General features: G+C 45.3%; 1 protein-coding gene across 1 annotated transcript; it reads left to right on the top strand.

Annotated features, from left to right (window-relative positions):
* The first annotated feature begins 5547 nt into the window (after nt 1–5547).
* LOC139159794 (zinc finger protein 845-like) lies at nt 5548–18615 on the top strand. Its single transcript, XM_070737186.1, has 3 exons — nt 5548–5993; nt 6649–7795; nt 17392–18615. Exons 2-3 carry the CDS (start codon nt 6739–6741, stop codon nt 18309–18311), a joined length of 1977 nt encoding a protein of 658 aa, XP_070593287.1. The 5' UTR covers nt 5548–5993; nt 6649–6738; the 3' UTR covers nt 18312–18615.
* The last annotated feature ends 378 nt before the right edge of the window (nt 18616–18993 follow it).

The raw sequence follows: 18993 nt of genomic DNA, 5'->3' as shown, positions 1-18993 counted from the left end.
TATTATATCTCTATATCTTGGAATATTATTGCAATCTATTCTACTGGGGTGTGTCAAAGCGTCTATTGGTGAGACCCAATATGGTACTTTAATGTTTGTTTTTAATTTTCCAAGTAACAAATTTCTTATGCTATGTCTCTGAAAGTGCCTATGTATTTTTTGTTTTCTGTACCACATGTATGAGTGCCACCCTATTAAAAAAAGAGAGGCTAAAACTATTTTCTATTTAAAAATAGGTCTTTTAGGTAATCAAGATCCAAAAAATCCCAAGTTGTTTCCAATTTTTTCCCCAAGTTCCCCTTCCTTGCTTCATAGAAACATAGAAACATAGAAGTCTGACGGCAGAAAAAGACCTCCTGGTCCATCTAGTCTGCCCTTATACTATTTTCTGTATTTTATCTTAGGATGGATATATGTTTATCCCAGGCATGTTTAAATTCAGTTACTGTGGATTTATCTACCACGTCTGCTGGAAGTTTGTTCCAAGGATCTACTACTCTTTCAGTAAAATAATATTTTCTCATGTTGCTTTTGATCTTACCCCCAACTAACTTCAGATTGTGTCCCCTTGTTCTTGTGTTCACTTTCCTATTAAAAACACTTCCCTCCTGGACCTTATTTAACCCTTTAATATATTTAAATGTTTCGATCATGTCCCCCCTTTTCCTTCTGTCCTCCAGACTATACAGATTGAGTTCATTAAGTCTTTCCTGATACGTTTTATGCTTAAGACCTTCCACCATTCTTGTAGCCCGTCTTTGGACCCGTTCAATTTTGTCAATATCTTTTTGTAGGTGAGGTCTCCAGAACTGAACACAGTATTTCAATATATTTTTTGTCATCTGGATCTAATTCTCATAAATCACTTCAAGAGTAATTTTTACATTTTAACTATTTTTAGTTTCCAGCCATTCATAAAACTTCCCAAGTTTTATAGTAGTCATAATCTTCTTTATCCTTAAGCTTAAGTTTATTCATTCAATATCTTCAATATCTTCTAGGCACTTTCCTTTAATAAAATCCACTCCAGAAAAGGGCAATATCTGTCAATTGCTCCCCTACTGGTAAAAAACCAAAGCAGCCTTTCCGTTCCCCCAGGGCCTCTTTTCCTTGCAAATTTCAGGGATCTTCATTTCATCAGAACCTCCAACATTCAAAAATTTAAACCCGAAAAAAACAATTCTCTCACCCAGATGACTTCATTTTCACTTCTGCCTCTCTGCTGCGGAGCAAAAGGTAACGCATTACCTTCCAATGGCAACCGGTCAGGGGACTGGCTTCCAACAGGGTTTTTGCCCGCTAGCCCTGTGGTACGCCAGATATTCCCCTCTCCCCCCCACCCTCCAAGTCGATTTAGGCTTCCAAAAAAGGCCCCAAATTGCTGCGGTTCTGCTGCCCCCCCCCACTTCAGGAAGAAACTGCTGTCACACACCAGAATCGGCCCCGCCCGGCTGATGATAATTATTTCTTCAATTGCCAATTGTCAGGTCTATTCTTTCTAAACACTAAACTGGCATATAAAATAAGGTGTACAAGCCAGAATTAAATATGTCCATCGTGTTCGAAGAGGACCTTGACATCTAAAAGGTTGTATGGGAATTGGGGAAGGACGTCAAGACTTGCATGTGAATTGGATTACAGTCAGACTCACTTTCCAGATTCCATCCTGCTCCAATAGCAGGACAAGAGTCGAGACAGTTGGAGATGAGCTGGGCGTAGTGGTTGACCAGGGCATCTTTTGTATCTTGCCATGCACTTAGCTCTTAGAGGCGATTCCCAACCTTAAGATAGCTGAACTTCAACTCCCAGAATGCCTCATGCTGACTGGAGAATTCTGGGAGTTGAAGTTCACATATAAAAGATGCCAAGATTCAGAAATCATGCTCTTGACCAGGGGTCTCCAACCTTGGCAATTTTAAGACTTGTGGACAGTGATGGGCTCCTACGGGTACGTCAGGTATGCAGAACCAGTGGGGGGAAAATGATTTATCCCCCCCCTCTTGGGCTCTGGGTTTGTTTTTCCTATTGCAGTAAATGAGGTTGAATGTGTATAATTTTAGAAGAGCTGTGTGCGCACGCGCGTGTGTACATACGAATACAATTTATATAGTAGATAGTGTATATTTTGTGTGCCTGTGTGTAATATGTATGTAGACATGGCATATATACATAGAATTAAATAATATATTTTGGATGTTCAGTAATAGTAAATAGGGAAATTGTATCTTTGAAGCAAGGAGAGGTCAGGCACCCTAACCCTTGACGTGAGTGACATCAAATTGGCCACCTTTATGTCAGTCACATGATCTTTAAGCCAACCACCTGTCACATGATCATCAAGCCACTCCCACCTGGTCACATGGGCTGGCAAGCCACACCTACAAAATAAGCCACGCCCACAGCATGGTAGTAACATTTTTTTGCAGCCCTTCACTGCTGGTGGACTTCAACTCCCAGAATTCTGGGAATTGAAGTCGAAAAGTTGCCAAGGTTGGCGAGCCCTGCCCTAGGCTAACCTGATGCATTAAACTCCCAAATCTGGTTATAGCTTTGCACCAACCAAGGTTAGGTGCCTCTACTCGGCTTTAGGTCACCTGGGGGCGGGGGAAGCGGGGGGGTTAGAGAAGCGCTGCGAATCCTGCTTGCCCCTCCCTCCCCCCTTTTCCTTCCTATTGCATCCAGCCCTTTTCTTGCTCCGGTCTTCGAAAGAGTTAAATAGAGGAGATGGATTCCTAGAGAGGAAGAAAATTTGGGGTGGAGAAAAGAAGAGGGAGCCTCCCATCCCCGGTCTCGCTCGAATGCTGCCTGGTCGGGACGCTGGGAGCGGCGTTTGCAGATGAGGCTTGGACGACCCTGCTCTCCCTCCGCGTCTTCGTGGTGCGTGCAGTGTGGGGCTCGGGACCTTGGGGGACCCATTTAACGAGGTGTGTGTGTGTGTAAATGGAAGCACCCGCTGGTGGGTTTCCCCTTCCTTGTGCATTTGAGCAAAGCGGAGCTGCAGAGGAGAAGGGAGGGAGGGAGGGAGGCAAGGCGTGGAAAGCCCCCCACCCAAGAGACCCGAGATCTTCCTGCAGATAAAAGATTGGGTGAGGAGGGGGCCGCCTTTGCAAAAGAAGCAAGAGGGACCGTGGTCTTCCCCTTCTCCATGCCGTGCTGGTGGGGAATAGCTTAATCCCCCTCCCTCCCTCTCTGCCGTTCTAGCTTTCATTTTGATTACCTTCTTTCCTCTCCCCCCGGCCCCCCCGGCTCCCCCCAAGTCCCCATTGTAAGCTGAAAACTTAGAAACATAGAAGTCTGACGGCAGAAAAAGACCTCATGGTCCATCTAGTCTGCCCTTATACTATTTTCTGTATTTTATCTTAGGATGGATCTATGTTAATCCCAGGCATGTTTAAATTCAGTTACTGTGGATTTATCTACCACGTCTGCTGGAAGTTTGTTCCAGGCATCTACTACTCTTTCAGTAAAATAATATTTTCTCATGTTGCTTTTGATCTATCCCCCAACTAACTTCAGATTGTGTCCCCTTGTTCTTGTGTTCACTTTCCTATTAATAACACTTCCCTCCTGAACCTTATTTAACCCTTTAACATATTTAAATGTTTCGATCATGTCCCCCCTTTTCCTTCTGTCCTCCAGACTATACAGATTGAGTTCATTAAGTCTTTCCTGATACATTTTATGCTTAAGACCTTCCACCATTCTTGTTAGCCTGTCTTTGGACCCGTTCAATTTTGTCAATATCTTTTTGTAGTTGAGGTCTCCAGAACTGAACACATATGTATAATATATATTTAATATATTATTTTTCCTCAACTGTAAACCTGCAAGTAGAGAGGCTGGGTTCAGCCCCAGCAACACTGTTTCTAAATCTGAAGGTGTATTTGAACTTCTTTGAATTTCCATCAGTCCAGCTCCAAGCTAGAAGAAAGGCAGTGGGGAAAAAATGGAGACTGATTGGAAAGAGCATCCATTTATTGATGAAGCAGAAACACATGGGTGATTCTGGGCAGCTGACCACATGGAGCTGTGAATGAGGGGCTTCTATAGCAATAGCAATAGCATTTAGACTTATGTACAGCTTCACAGTGCTTTACAACCCTCTCTAAGGTGTTTACAGAGTCAGTATATATATACCCCAACAATCTGGATCCTCATTTTACCCACCTTGGAAGGATGGAAACCTGAGTCAAACTGGAACCTTGTGAGATTTGATCTGCCAAACTGCTGGCAGTTGATGATCAGCTGCTTTCTCTTGGCCTTTATATTTTCTCTTGGCCTTTGCACTTGAAATTCCTGTTTCTGTGCAAGAACATATACAGTGATCCCTCGAGTTTCGCGATCTCGATCTTTGCGAAACGCTATATTGCGATTAAAAAAAAAATTTAATTAAAAAAACCCCCACTTCCGCGTTTGGCTTCAGGACTCAGCTGGGCAGCGGCGCGGCTGTTTTAAAAGGTCGCAGCCGGCCTGGGGGGCTTCCCAGCACCCCCCAAACCCCCAACCTGGATTCGGGGGGGTGCTGGGAAGCCCCCCAGGCCAGCTGCAACCCTTTAAAACAGCCGCACCGCTTCCAAGCTGAGTCCTGAAGCCAAACGCCAAAAGCGAACTTCCACGTTTGGCTTCAGGACTCAGCTGGGAAGCGGCGCGGCTGTTTTAAAAGGTCGCAGCCGGCCTAGGGGGCTTCCCAGCACCCCCCCGAACCCCCAACCTGGGTCTTCCCGGCCGCCCACGCAAAGGGGAAACCCCGGCTCCTCGCTGATGCCCGCCGCTCGCCCGCCCGCCAGCAAGAGGGGGAAGACCCAGGGAAGGTTCCTTCGGCCGCCCAGCAGCTGATCTGCTCGGTAGCGCAGCAGCAGCGAGGAGCCGAATGGTGTTTCCCCTTTGCGTGGGCGGCGGGGAACGCAAACTCCATCATCTACGCATGCGCGGCCATAGAAAAAAAAGGGCGCGCATGCGCAGATGGTGTTTTTACTTCCGCAACCCTACATCCCGAAAAATCGATTATCGCGAGGGGTCTTGGAACGGAACCCTCGTGATAATAGAGGGATCACTGTATTCTATTGGGTGTTGTATTGGGTGTTGTAGGGGTCAGTTGGGTCTGTAGGTTGTCTATGCATCCAGGTTTGGTTGAAGTTTGGAGGGTGTGATGCAAATGAGATGACATACAGGGTACGTTCCAAAAGTAATGCAATTGAATTTCCCGCTCAGCTACTATTGACCAAAGCACTTGGAGTAGGTGGGGGGACGCTAAGCTTTGCCGCAAAACTGGTCTCAGTGCTCTCCAAGCTTTGGAAGCAGCAGGACGTCAGTTATTATAAACCTCTGCGCGCCGACCATGTCACGAAAAAAATGGAATGGAAATTTCAAGTGAACTTTTGCAACATATAGAAATTGAACCTGATTATTTGGACAATGTCATCACTGGTGATGAATCCTGGGTTTTTGAATACGACCCAGAAACAAAACGCCAAAGCTCTGAGTGGTATACCGACCAGTCCCCCAAGGCCAAAAATGCAAGAATGAGCAAATCAAAAGTGAAAACAATGCTCACTGTCTTTTTCCACAGTAAAGGAGTGGTCTATAAGGAGTTTGTTCCTCAAGGACAGACAGTTAACGCTGCCTACTATGTGGATGTGCTGGAAAGACTGCGAAAAAGGGTCATCAGGACGAGAAAACACATCTCCCGTACCTGGCAACTCAATCACGACAACGCGCCTTGCCACAACGCGCTACGAGTCTGCGAGTTCCTGGCCAAACACCAGATGCCAATGCTGCCCCTGACGTTGCCCCAGCAGACTTCTTTTTGTTCCCTCGGATTAAGACAGCCCTAAAAGGAACCCGTTTTTCATCCATAGAAGAGATTCAATCAGCCGTGACGAAGACCTTGCGAGAGGTCCCCGAAGACGCCTTCCAGGGCACGTACCGGTCATGGCAGAGTCGCTAGAAAAAATGTGTAGAAGCCCAAGGAAATACTTTGAAGAATTTTAAGTGTTTGTGCAAATCTGTTCAATAAATTACTTTTTAAAAAAAATAATTGCATTACTTTTGGAACGCACCCTGTAATAAAGGAGCTTGTATTCTGAAAGGGTGTTGGGCAATTCCTACTATGTTTGAGGGCTAATCTTGCCTTTGTTCAGACCTTGCTGCAAGGAATTTTTGCTTAGGATTAGAGGGCTGTGGGCTATTACGAAAGTTGGGGGCTGCTTTTCATGAACATGTTTCTCCATTTCTCATCCAGGGAAATATATTCAGCCTTTTTAATATTTCTCAAAATATTTCATTCTTCTAGGAGAGGGGTGGGTGTTAACTTTCTATCCTTCCTCCCTCCCTCCCTCCCTCCCCCTCCCTTCCCACCACCCACCCACCCACCCACCAAGAAAAGAAAATGTGACACAAGTAAGCTTAGAGATGCTTTGGCCCATATTGCTTAGAAAGTGTATGGAACATGCAGATGGGCTGAACTCTAGGCCTGGTCTAAGCACCTGTGGGCCTTGAGTTTGACACCCCTGGTATACTGATGTGCTGGCCAAGAGGTTAGATTGAGTGACCTTCCTGGTCTCTCTCAAGTTTCAGGTATTGTGAATCCCTACCTTTCCCAAAAGGAAATAATATTCTGCATTTCTTTTTTCTTCTTCTTTCTAACAGAGGGTAAAAGATTGTGACCAAAGATTTGCCTGCAAGACAACTCCAACCAGAAAATAGAAATTCAGCCTAAGGCAGCAGCTGCAAGGAAGGATGGAGCCTGGGAAACTCTTGGATCCCCCATCAGACACAACAATCACTTCCAAAAACCACAAAGAAAGACATGAATGTTCAGAGTGTGGGAAATCCTTTGCTCGCAGGTCCCTCCTTTTGACTCACAGGAAGGTCCATGTGGGAAGTGGATCTAGTCAAGGTTTGGAATGTGAAAAATCTTTCTCTGGGGAAAACTCCAAAGATCTCAGGAGCCCTTCAACATCCAAACCCTATAAATGTGATGAATGTGATTTATGCTTTGGTCGATCGTCATACCTTCTTACACATCAGAAAATCCACACTGGAGAGAAACCTTATCAATGTCTGGAATGTGGGACATTTTTCCGTGAAAAAGCCACACTCATAAAGCACCAGAGGACTCACACGGGGGAGAAACCTTACAGCTGTGGACACTGTGGGAAGAGCTTTTCCCAGAAGATAAATCTCTTTGTCCATGAGCAGATTCATGCAGGAATCAAACCTCACAAATGCTTGGAGTGTGGAAAATGTTTCACCCAGATTTCATCTCTTCGGAGTCATGAGAAAACACACAGAGGGGAGAAAAACGAAAAGTGCCTCGAATGCGGAAAATGTTTCATCTTGAAATCAAACCTGCTGCAACATCAGAGACTTCACACTGGGATGAGACCCTATGAATGCTCAGAATGTGAGAAACGATTCCTAACTTCTTCTGATCTTCGGAAACACCAGATCGGGCACCAGGATGAGAAACCGTATAAATGTGGGGAGTGTGGGAAAGGTTTTCTTGAACGAAGGAAGCTGGAGAGTCATGAGAGAACCCATACAGGGGAGAAGCCATTCAAATGTGGGGAGTGTGAGATGTGCTTTTCTGATAAATACAACCTTGCGAGGCATCAGAGGGTCCACACAGGGGAGAAGCCATACAAATGCGGAGAATGTGGAAAATGTTTTGCTCAAAAAGGATACCTTTCCGTACATTATAAAACCCACACAGGGGAGAAGCCCTTTCAATGCAATGAGTGCAGACAATTTTATCGTAGTCTAACGACCCTTAAAAAACATGCAAAACTTCACACAGGGATCAAAATTTCAAATATCCAGAGTATGGGATAACATTTGCTCATTCATCTTCCCTTAGATTAGAAACTAAAATAAAGAAGCCGTAGTCACATAACATTAAATTTAAACACAATTTTCAAGAAGAACCTAATTTTTATGAGGGGAATTGAAGCTAAATGGAAAGGGGGACTATCTATTTTTGCGTATAACCCAACATTCACTTAATGTCAGGTTACAATATATGCAGTTAAGGTTACCATATGTACAGTTCTATCTACAGTTCTATCTGTCTTAGAAGAACTTGAACGATTAAAGATAAATAAGGCAATGGGTCCAGATGGCATCCACCCCAGAGTTCTTAAAGAACTCAGATATGTCTTTGCTACCCCCCTGACTGATTTGTTTAACCAATCCCTGTTAACAGGAGATGTTCCTGAGGATTGGAGAATGGCCAGTGTTGTGCCTATCCACAAGAAGGGCAGTAGAGAAGAAGCTGGTCACTACAGGCCAGTTAGCTTGACATCAGTTATATTTAAAAGGATGGAGACTCTACTCAAAAAGAGGATAAATCAGCACCTATAAAACAATAACTTATTGGACCCAAATCAGCATGGCTTTACTGAAGGCAAATCATGTCAGACTAATCTCATTGATTTCTTTGACTATGTCACAAAGGTATTGGATCAAGATGGTGCTGTGGATATTGCCAATCTGGACTTCAGCAAAGCTTTTGATACGGTTCCACATAAAGAGCTGATAGATAAATTAGTGAAGATTGGACTTAATCCCTGGATAGTTCAGTGGATTTCAAGCTGGCTGAAGCGTAGACATCAGAGAGTTATTGTTAATGGCGAGTATTCTGAGCAGAGTCAGGTTACAAGCGGTGTGCCACAAGGGTCTGTTCTGGGTCCTATTCTTTTTAATATGTTTGTGAGTGACATAGGGGAAGGTTTGGTAGGGAAGGTTTGCCTATTTGCCGATGACTCTAAAGTGTGCAATAGGATTGATATTCCTGGAGGGGTCTGTGATATGGTAAATGATTTAGCTTTACTAGATAAATGGTCAAAGCAATGGAAACTGCAATTTAATGTTTCCAAATGTAAAATAATGCACTTGGGGAAAAGGAATCCTCAATCTGAGTATTGCATTGGCAGTTCTGTGTTAGCAAAAACTTCAGAAGAGAAGGAATTAGGGGTAGTGGTTTCTGACAGTCTCAAAATGGGTGAGCAGTGTGGTTGGGCAGTAGGAAAAGCAAGTAGGAGCTTGGCTCCATAGCTAGAGGTATAACAAGCAGGAAGAGGGAGATTGTGATCCCCTTATATAGAGCGCTGGTGAGACCACATTTGGAATACTGTGTTCAGTTCTGGAGACCTCACCTATAAAAAGATATTGACAAAACTGAAAGGGTCCAAAGATGGGCTACAAGGATGGTGGAAGATCTTAAGCATAAAACGTATCAGGAAAGACTTAATGAACTCAATCTGTATAGTCCGGAGGACAGAAGGAAAAGGGGGGACATGATCGAAACATTTAAATATGTTAAAGGGTTAAATAAGGTTCAGGAGGGAAGTGTTTTTAATAGGAAAGTGAACACAAGAACAAGGGGACACAATCTGAAGTTAGTTGGGGGAAAGATCAAAAGCAACATGAGAAAATATCATTTTACTGAAAGAATAGTAGATCCTTGGAACAAACTTCCAGCAGACGTGGTTGGTAAATCCACAGTAACTGAATTTAAACATGCCTGGGATAAACATATATCCATTGTAAGATAAAATACAGGAAATCGTATAAGGGCAGACTAGATGGACTATGAGGTCTTTTTCTGCCATCAGTCTTCTATGTTTCTATGTCTATGTTTCTATCTATAAAGTTAGATTTTAAAAGCATATTCTTGTTCTTTACTGTGATATTTTATTGCTATTCCTATACCATACAGCATAAAATGTTTTTCTTGCCTATATCCATCAATCTAGAAACAATTACCTTATTTTCCATTGAGATATATCAGTTGAAATAGTACAGGTAGTCCTTGAATTATGACCATAATTGAGCCACAAAATGTAGATTGCTAAGTGAAACATTTTTAAAGTGAGTTTTGCAACTTTTCTTCCCATTCTTGTTAAGTGAACCATTGCAATTGTTTAGTTAATAACACAGTTCTTAAGTGAATCTGACTTACACATTGGCTGTGCTTGCCAGAAGGTCACAAAACAGGATCACAAGACCCAGAGATTGCAACTATGGTAAAATATAAACTGGTTGCAAAGCATCTGAATTTTTATCATTCAACAAGGGAGATGGTGCAGTGATTGTAAGTTTGAAAAATGATCATGTCACATTTTTAGTGCCGTTGTAAATGGTAAATGAAATTTTAAGTTGAGGACTACATGTATAAATTGAATGGGATATTTCAGTGGGATTCATGAACCTCATTAAATGAGACCCAACATATCTCCTCTCCTGCCCTGATCCATGGTTAATTCTCTTCTCCTGTGTCCTTCATAAACTGGTGTCTCATTCCCAGCCCAGGACAAGGTTGCAGCAATTGGCATCTTCAGTGGTTCTCATAAAAACGGAGAGAAAATCCAATGTTTTGCATGTGAGAAAACTTTCAGCTATAAATTGAATCTTAAAACTCAGGGGAAATTCCACAGTGAAGAGAGACCCTTTCAGTGCTAATATCAACCTTCCCAATTCAGCCATCCAGCAAAGGAAAAGATTCCTGGCCCATTGTTCAGCCAAAATTAAACTTTACTAAAGCCAAAGTAGTTACAGAAGGAGGGAAGCTGGATCTAGTATTTTTGCGCACAATTGACTCTCTTTCCTCTTCTGACCAGTTAATTGTCAATTGCATGGTTGTATATTGTTTCGGTAACAGACAAGCATTTCATAGTCATGATGGCTCATTGGTTATTGCAGGGTAACTCTTCCTATAGTCAGGAGTTTGAATCCCTGACTTGGCTCAAGATTGACTCAGCCTTCCATCCTTCTGAGATTGGTAAAATAGAACCCAGATTGCGGGAGGCAATTTGCTGACTTAATAAACTGCTCAGAGGGGGATGTAAAGCACTGTGAAGTGGTAGATAAGTCTAAGTGCTATTGGTATTGAGGGATCCACACCGGAATGACCTGTATCAGCATTTGGACCAGCCAAACAATTCACACTGGGGAGAAACCATGCAGCCAGTTTTTAAAACCTGCATTTAATTTTACCTTATTTTGATGCCAATTATTGCTTCAATTGCCAACTGTCAGGCCTATTCATTCCAGACATCAAACAGTCATATAAAATAAATGTACAAGTCAGAGATGTCCAAATTTAAATATAAGAAAGACCGACTAATGACAAAAGGTAGGACAAATCCCCTTAGAACAGACATTGATAATATCAAAGTACTGAGCTCTTTCTGCCTTTTAGAAGAAATAAGCCCCATCCTAGCACTTGGTAGAGCAGCCATAATGGTCTTTGAAAACATATTTGCATGCTATGATGGGTCTCTTACTAGAATTGTGTAAGCCATGATCATTGTTCCTATGATATATAAACAGAACAGAATAGACTGCAAAAAACAAAATGTAAAGTATAGAAAATAGAATAGAATAGGCAAAGACGATTAGAGAGAAAAGAGAAATAATAGAATACAAATATATAAACAATGGGATGGAACAGAATAGAAGCCAAAGTTGGACTTAAAACAAGCAGAATATTATTATTATTATTATTATTATTATTATTATTATTATTATTATTTATTAAATTTGTATGCCGCCCCTCTCCGTAGACTCTGGGCGGCTCACAACAATAGTGGCAAAACAATATGTAATACAAATCGAATAATTTAAACTAAAACCTCTTAATTTAAAAACATGCACACAACACCATACATAAACAATATAGGCCTGGGGAAGTTATTTCAATTTCCCCATGCCTGACGGCAGAGGTGGATTTTAAGGAGTTTACGAAAGGCAAGGAGGGTGGGGGCAATTCTAATCTCCAAGGGGAGCTGGTTCCAAAGGGTTGAGGCCGCCACAGAGAAGGCTCTTCCCCTGGGACCCGCCAGACGACATTGTTTAGTCGACGGGACCCGGAGAAGGCCAACTCTGTGGGACCTAATCGGTCACTGGGATTCGTGCGGCAGAAGGCGGACCTGGAGATATTCTGGTCCGATGCCATGAAGGGCTTTATAGGTCAAAACCAACACTTTGAATTGTGACCGGAAATTGATTGTCAACCAAAGACTAGGACTGATGCCTCTTAATTTTTCCCATTCCTGTTTTCTGGATGGCCCTAATACTGCAACTCCCGTCATACCCTGCCTTCACATTTTGGGGCACACTTTCGAGCCAGTTTCTTTGTTGTAGTGTTGAAGTGCTTAGAAACCTGAGGTATAATGTCTCTTTATCAATGTTCCTTATGATTCCTGACAATTTTTTTTCTTTTATGTACACTGAGAGCAAGTGCCCCAAGACAAATTCGTTTATTTTATTTTATTTTATTAATTGGACTTATATGCCGCCCTTCTCCGAAGACTCAGGGCGGCTCACAACAGGGTGGACCCACAAATTCCTTGTGTGTCCAATCACACTTGGTCTATTCTATTCTGTTGTATTCTTGATGTTACTGGTGTAACTGGCCTTGTGAATTTCCGTTTCCTGGGTTGTCATAGAGACCATTCGCCATCTTAAGATAGCTGAACTTCAACTCCCAGAATGCCTCTCCTGGCTGAGGAACACTGGGAGTTGAAGTTTACATATCTTAAAAGCTGCCGAAGTTGAGAAACGCTGCCTTATAGACAAACTTGATGCATTCAACACCAAAGTCGCGCAAACCAGGTGCTTCTGTCCGGACTTAGTTCACCTGTGCGGTGTGTGTGTGTGCGTTTGAGTGTGACAGACCTGGTGCGAATCCTGATTGCAGCTCCCTCCCCTGTTTCATCAAGCCTAAGTAGAGGAGATGGATTTCTAGAACGGAAGCAAATTTGGGGTGGAAATTTGGAGGCGGGGGAAAGAAGCGAGCGCCAGAGGCTCCTCCCATTCCCGGTCTCCTCTGAATTTTGCCTGTCCGGGACGCTGTCAGCGGTGTTTGCAGATGAGGCTGAGATCTACTTTGATCAGTCTCCAGGCCTTTCCGGTGCGTGGTGGGTTGTATGTGTATGAGGGTGGGGGAAGGATCGGGCCCTTGGGCTCTGTAATTAACGGGGGGGGGCCGCGAACACCAGCTGGTGGGTGACCCCCCTCCCCCGCCTTGTGCATTTGGGCAAACCGACGCTGCAGAGGAGCAGGGAGGATGAGTGCTGGGAATCCACCCACCCCCAAAAAGATCCTGCAAAATAAAAGATTGGGCGAGGAAGGCCGCCTTTGCAGAACAAGCAAGAGCAGGGGTGGGCAATTAATTTTGCCATGGTTTTGGAAGGCCGGATTAATATAATTAACTCAGTTCTACCCAATACTGTATATTATTGTGTAGAACCGAGTTAATTATATTATAATTATAAATTATAATTTTATATTAGATTAATTATATTAATTATTATATTATATATAATTATAATTATATTATAATGATAAATTAATTGGCCACCTCTTCATTCTTTCCTTGTTCCCTCCATTTCTCCTTCCTTCCTTCCTCCCTCCCTCCCTCCCTCCCTCCCTCCCTCCCTCCGTCCCTTCTCCAGATGGAGAGAAGCTTCTGTCTCTCTGATTTTCTCTGTCTTTTATTTCTGCTTTTGGGCAGTTCTTCTCTTTCAAAATATTCCTTTCAGGTGCCTCTCTTCAACTGACCTACATTGTCAGTTGAGAAAACATAGTGGAGGCTTTGCCTGAAAGTAGCTTTGGATTCCTTTTCTTCCTTCTCCTTCCTTTTTTCCCCCTGAGAGGTGGGGTGGGGGGTTTGCTTTAAATTTCTTGGAAAGGCCAATGAAACCAATGAACAATTAAAAAATGAGCATTTATTGGACTTTTACAAAAGGGCATGGAAAGATAATTTCTCCTTCCTTCCTTCCTCCATTTCTCCTTCCTTCCTTCTTCCCTCCATTTCTCCTTCCTTCCTCCATTTCTCCTTCCTTCCTTCCTTCCTTCCTCCCTTCCAACCTCAGCAGGCCGGTCACAGACAGCGGGCAGGCCGCATCCGGCCCCTGGGCCGCACTTTGCCCAGGTCTGGGCAAGAGGGTCCATCGTCTCCCTTTTTCCATGCCGTCGGTCTGATTTTCAGTTTGATTGCTGCCTTCCCCACCCCTTGCAGGTTTTGCAAGGAAAACATCTGGTTCGGTTCCAAGCCAGGAGAAAGAAGAAATAAATAAAATGGATGAAAGTAAAATGGATCCTGGAGGCTGATTGAAAAGAAGATCAGTTTATTGGTGAACAGAAAATCACCAGGGTTTGTGCTTTCTGCGCAGCTGTCAAAACAGAGTTGAGAGTGGGTGGGTTTTTAATACCTTCTGAATTCCTTTAAAAAAAAAAATATTTATATCTATAGATGCAAAATATTTTTTGTTGAATTGAAAATGAAGGAAAACTAGTACAGATCTATTTCTAGCTTGTGACATCCCCTCGTATACTTGTAGACGGCTATCATGTCCGCTCTGGCCCTCCTTTTCTCTAGGCTATCCATGCCCAGTTCCCTCAGTCTCTCTTCGTAAGTCTTGGTTTCCAATCCCTTAATCATGTTGGTTGCTCTTTTTTGCACCTTCTCCAGAGTTTCAATGTCTCTTTTAAAGTGTGGTGACCAGAACTGAATACAGTACTCCAGGTGTGGTCGGACCAGGGCGTAGTAGAGTGGTATTAAGACTTCCCTGGTCTTGGAGTGTATTCCCCTGCTGATGCAGCTTAGGATTGTGTTGGCTTTTTTAGCTGCTGCTGCACATTGTTGGCTCATGTTTAGTTGATTGTCCACCAAGACTCCGAGGTCTCTTTTGCAGTCGCTACTGCTAAGAGGGGTTTCTCCCAGGTTGTATGTATGTCCAGGGTTTTTTCTGCCTAGGTGAAGGACTTTGCTCTTGTCGATGTTAAACATCATTTTGTTGATGTGGGCCCACTGTGTTAGTCTGTCTAGGTCTTTCTGTAATTTGAGCCTGTCTTCTAGGGCAGAGGTCCCCAACCTTTTTAGCACCAGGGACCGGCTTTAAGTTAGACGAGTTTTCTATGGCCCGGTGGGGGGGGGGGGGGCTTTGGTCATATGGGGGTGGGGTTATGGAGGGGTGGAGCTTAGTGACGCAGCCCTCCACACTTCTCCACAGGGCGGGGAGAATGAGGAGGCTCCTTTGGCGGCTGGGGGCTGCCTGGCTTTGTGATTTTGACTGGGGGGGGACTTAGGAAGGTCCTACTTCTCCCCCCCCCCCAGCCAAAAACTCAAAGCCTATCTGCTCCAGAAACTTGGCGATCGCGCCCCACCGCCGCCGCCTCCTCCGTTTCCCCCAACGGCAAGCAATCTAAACGCGGGAAGGGCATTCCGGCGCTTCCCTTCAGCCTCAGAAGCCCCCTCGACGCTGGAGGGATGGTTATGAGGGGAGCGAGCGAGGAGAAGAAGACGTCCCACTCATCGCTCCTGAGGGAACGGGCGAGGGCGTCGGAGACCCAAAGCCCATCCTGCGTGGAGGGAGACGGAGCCAAGCGGGGCCACCCGGAGACCTTTTCCCGTCTTCTTCTCCTCGCTCGCTCCCCTCATAACCAGCAGCCCCGCTCGCGGGGGGATGCCCGTTCGTAGCTACCAGCCCGCCAAGCGTCGAGGGGGCTTCTGAGGCTGAAGGGAAGAGCCGGAATGCCCTTCCCGCGTTTAGATTGGGGGAAACGGAGGAGGCGGCGGTTTTCTCCTCGCTCCAGAAACTAGGCGATCGCGTCCCACCGCCGCCGCCGCCTCCTCCGTTTCCCCCAACGGCAAGCAATCTAAACGCGGGAAGGGCATTCCGGCTCTTCCCTTCAGCCTCAGAAGCCCCCTCGACGCTTGGCGGGCTGGCGTAGCTATGAACGGGCATCCCCCCGTGAGCGGGGCTGCTGGTTATGAGGGGAGCGAGCGAGGAGAAGAAGACGGGAAAAGGTCTCCGGGTGGCCCCGCTTGGCTCCGTCTCCCTCCACGCAGGATGGGCTTTGGGTCTCCGACGCCCTCGCCCGTTCCCTCAGGAGCGATGAGTGGGACGTCTTCTTCTCCTCGCTCGCTCCCCTCATAACCATCCCTCCAGCGTCGAGGGGGCTTCTGAGGCTGAAGGGAAGCGCCGGAATGCCCTTCCCGGGTTTAGATTGCTTGCCGTTGGGGGAAACGGAGGAGGCGGCGGTTCTTTTCTCCTCGCTCCAGAAACTAGGCGATCGCGCCCCACCGCCGCCGCCGCCTCCTCCGTTTCCCCCAACGGCAAGCAATCTAAACGCGGGAAGGGCATTCCGGCTCTTCCCTTCAGCCTCAGAAGCCCCCTCGACGCTTGGCGGGCTGGCGTAGCTACGAACGGGCATCCCCCCGCGAGCGGGGCTGCTGGTTATGAGGGGAGCGAGCGAGGAGAAGAAGACGGGAAAAGGTCTCCGGGTGGCCCCGCTTGGCTCCGTCTCCCTCCACGCAGGATGGGCTTTGGGTCTCCGACGCCGCGGACCGGCTGGAAAACCCCAACGGCCCGGTCCCGGTCCGCGGACCGGCGGTTGGGGACCTCTGTTCTAGGGTATTGGCTACCCCCGCCAGCTTGGTGTCGTCTGTGAATTTGATTAGTTGCCCTTCTATTCCCTCGTCCAAGTCGTTGATGAAAATGTTGAAGAGCACAGGGTCCAAGACTGAACCCTGTGGTACCCCACTGCCTACGTTCTTCCATGTGAATTTGGAACCGCTGAGGACAACTCGTTGGGTGCGGTTGGTCAGCCAGCTATTGATCCATCTGCATGTGTTGATTTAGTAGGTACTTGTAACCTGGATTGATTGAATATCTACTTCTAAATAAGGTGTCTGAGGGTAGATTCATCTTTGTACTTCATTGCAGCACTCCTAATTCATACATGGCCTGCGATGGACCTCCGGGATGTCCCCCCACCCCCTTCAAGTACCCCTCTACTTCTTCCCTGGACCACCCTTAACAACCCACAAAATCACTTAACAACCAGTACAGGGGGTTGGACCCGATGACCCTGGAGGTCCCGTCCAACTCTATGATTCTACTATAAAAACTGGATTCCCTTCCTAACGATGGGCTCACTCACAGGATAATTTGTTAGAGGGCCTGGATAGGGGTTTGGATTGGTAGACCTTCATGATTCCTCCCAGGTTTCAGATATTGTGAATCTCTACCCTTTCTCAAAAGGAAATATTATTCTGCATTTCTTTTTTCTTCTTCTTTTTTCTAACAGATGGTAAAAGATTGTGACCTAAGATTTACCTGCAAGACAACTATCACGAAGTAGAAACTTAGGACAAGAGAGAAAGGATGGAGCCTGGGAAGATCTTGGATCCCCCATCAGACACAAGTAGCACTTCGAAAAACCACAAAGAAATGCATGAATGCTCAGAGTGTGGCAAATCCTTTGCTTGCAGGTCTCTCCTTTTGACCCACAGGAAGGTCCATATGGGAAGTGGATCCAGTCAAGCTCTGGAGAATGAGAAATCCTTTTCTGGAAAAAGCTGCAAAGATCTTGGAAGCCCCTCCAGAATAAAACCCTATGAATGTGATGAATATGCCTTGTCCTTTGGTCAAAAATCAGATCTTTTTACACATGAGAAAATCCACACTTGGGAGAAACCTTATCAATGCCTGGAATGCGGGACATTTTTCCGTGAAAAAACCACTCTCAGAAAACACGAGTTGATTCACACAGGGGAGAAACCTTACAAGTGTTCGGAATGTGGGAAGAGCTTTTCTCAGAAATCAGGTCTTTGGCAACACGAGCAGATCCATGTAGGAATCAAACCTCACAAATGCTTGGAGTGTGGAAAATGTTTCACCCAGATTTCGTCTCTTCGGAGCCATGAGAAAACACACAGAGGGGAGAAAAACGAAAAGTGCCTCGAATGTGGGAAATGTTTTACCTTGAAATCAAACCTGCTGAAACATCAGAGGCTGCATACTGGAATGAGACCCTATAAATGCTCAGACTGTGAGAAAGGATTTCTAACTTCTTCTGATCTTCGGACACACCAGATCGGGCATCAGGAAGAGAAACCGTATAAATGTGAGGGGTGTGGGAAAGGTTTTCTTGAGCGAAGGAAACTTCAGCGCCATGAGAGAAGCCATTCAGGGGAGAAGCCATTCAAATGTATGGAGTGTGGCATGTGCTTTTCCGAAAAATACAACCTTGCGAGGCATCAGAGGGTCCACACAGGAGAGAAGCCATACAAATGCGCAAAATGTGGAAAATGTTTTGCTCAAAAGGGATACCTTTGGATTCATTATAAAACCCATACAGAGGAGAAGCCATATGAATGCAATGAGTGTGGACAATTTTATCGTAGTCTAACTACTCTTAAAAAACATGCGAAACTTCACACGGGTAACAAAATTTCACCCCCACAGTCTTTGGGGCAGGAGCTGGCCCAGAGCCAACCACAACACCTTAGAATGTGCTAAAGATATAAATTGAGGTAAGGGAGGGGCATGGCCTAAAATTAAGGGGTACAAGAGACAATGAATATGTCTGGAAGATAAGCTATAGCGATTAATTTGGAAGGACATTGAAAATTAAAGGTGCTAGACCCAGGCGACAAAAATAGGAGGTAAGGAAGCAGCATTAGAATAATAGTACAGTGATACCTTGTCTTACAAACTTAATGGTTCCGGGAAAGATTTGTAAGACGAAACAATGTTTCCCATAGGAATCAATGGAAAAATGATTAATGTGTGCAAGCCCAAAATTCACCCCTTTTGCCTGCCGAAGCGCCTGTTTTTGCGCTGCTGGGATTCCCCTGAGGCTCCCCTCCATGGGAAACCCCACCTCCAGACTTCTGTGTTTTTGTGATGCTGCAGGGGAATCCCAGCATAGCAAAAACGAGCGCTTTTCTGGCAACGGAAGTCTGGAGGTGGGGTTTCCCAGCGAAGGGAGACTCAATGAAATCACAGCATCGTAAAAACACCGAAGTCCTCGAAACCCCACCTCCGGACCTCTGTGTTTTTGCGATGCTGCAATTTCACTGAGGCTCTCCTCGCTGGGAAACCCCACCTCCCGACTTCCGTTGCCAGCGAAGCGCCCGTTTTTGCTAGGATTCCTCTGCAGCATCACAAAAACACAGAAATCCGGAGGTGGGGTTTCCCT

This window comes from Erythrolamprus reginae, chromosome 2 (assembly GCF_031021105.1).
Source record: "Erythrolamprus reginae isolate rEryReg1 chromosome 2, rEryReg1.hap1, whole genome shotgun sequence".
Taxonomy (NCBI): domain Eukaryota; kingdom Metazoa; phylum Chordata; class Lepidosauria; order Squamata; family Dipsadidae; genus Erythrolamprus; species Erythrolamprus reginae.
This window is presented reverse-complemented; position numbering and strand designations above follow the sequence as displayed.

Coding starts and splice junctions, on each gene's coding strand:
- LOC139159794 (XM_070737186.1), top strand. CDS start 6,739: ATGGAGCCTGGGAAACTCTTGGATCCCCCATCAGACACAACAATCACT. Junction 7,796..17,391: donor AAAACATGCAAAACTTCACA/CAGGGATCAAAA, acceptor TTGGAAGCCCCT/CCAGAATAAAACCCTATGAA.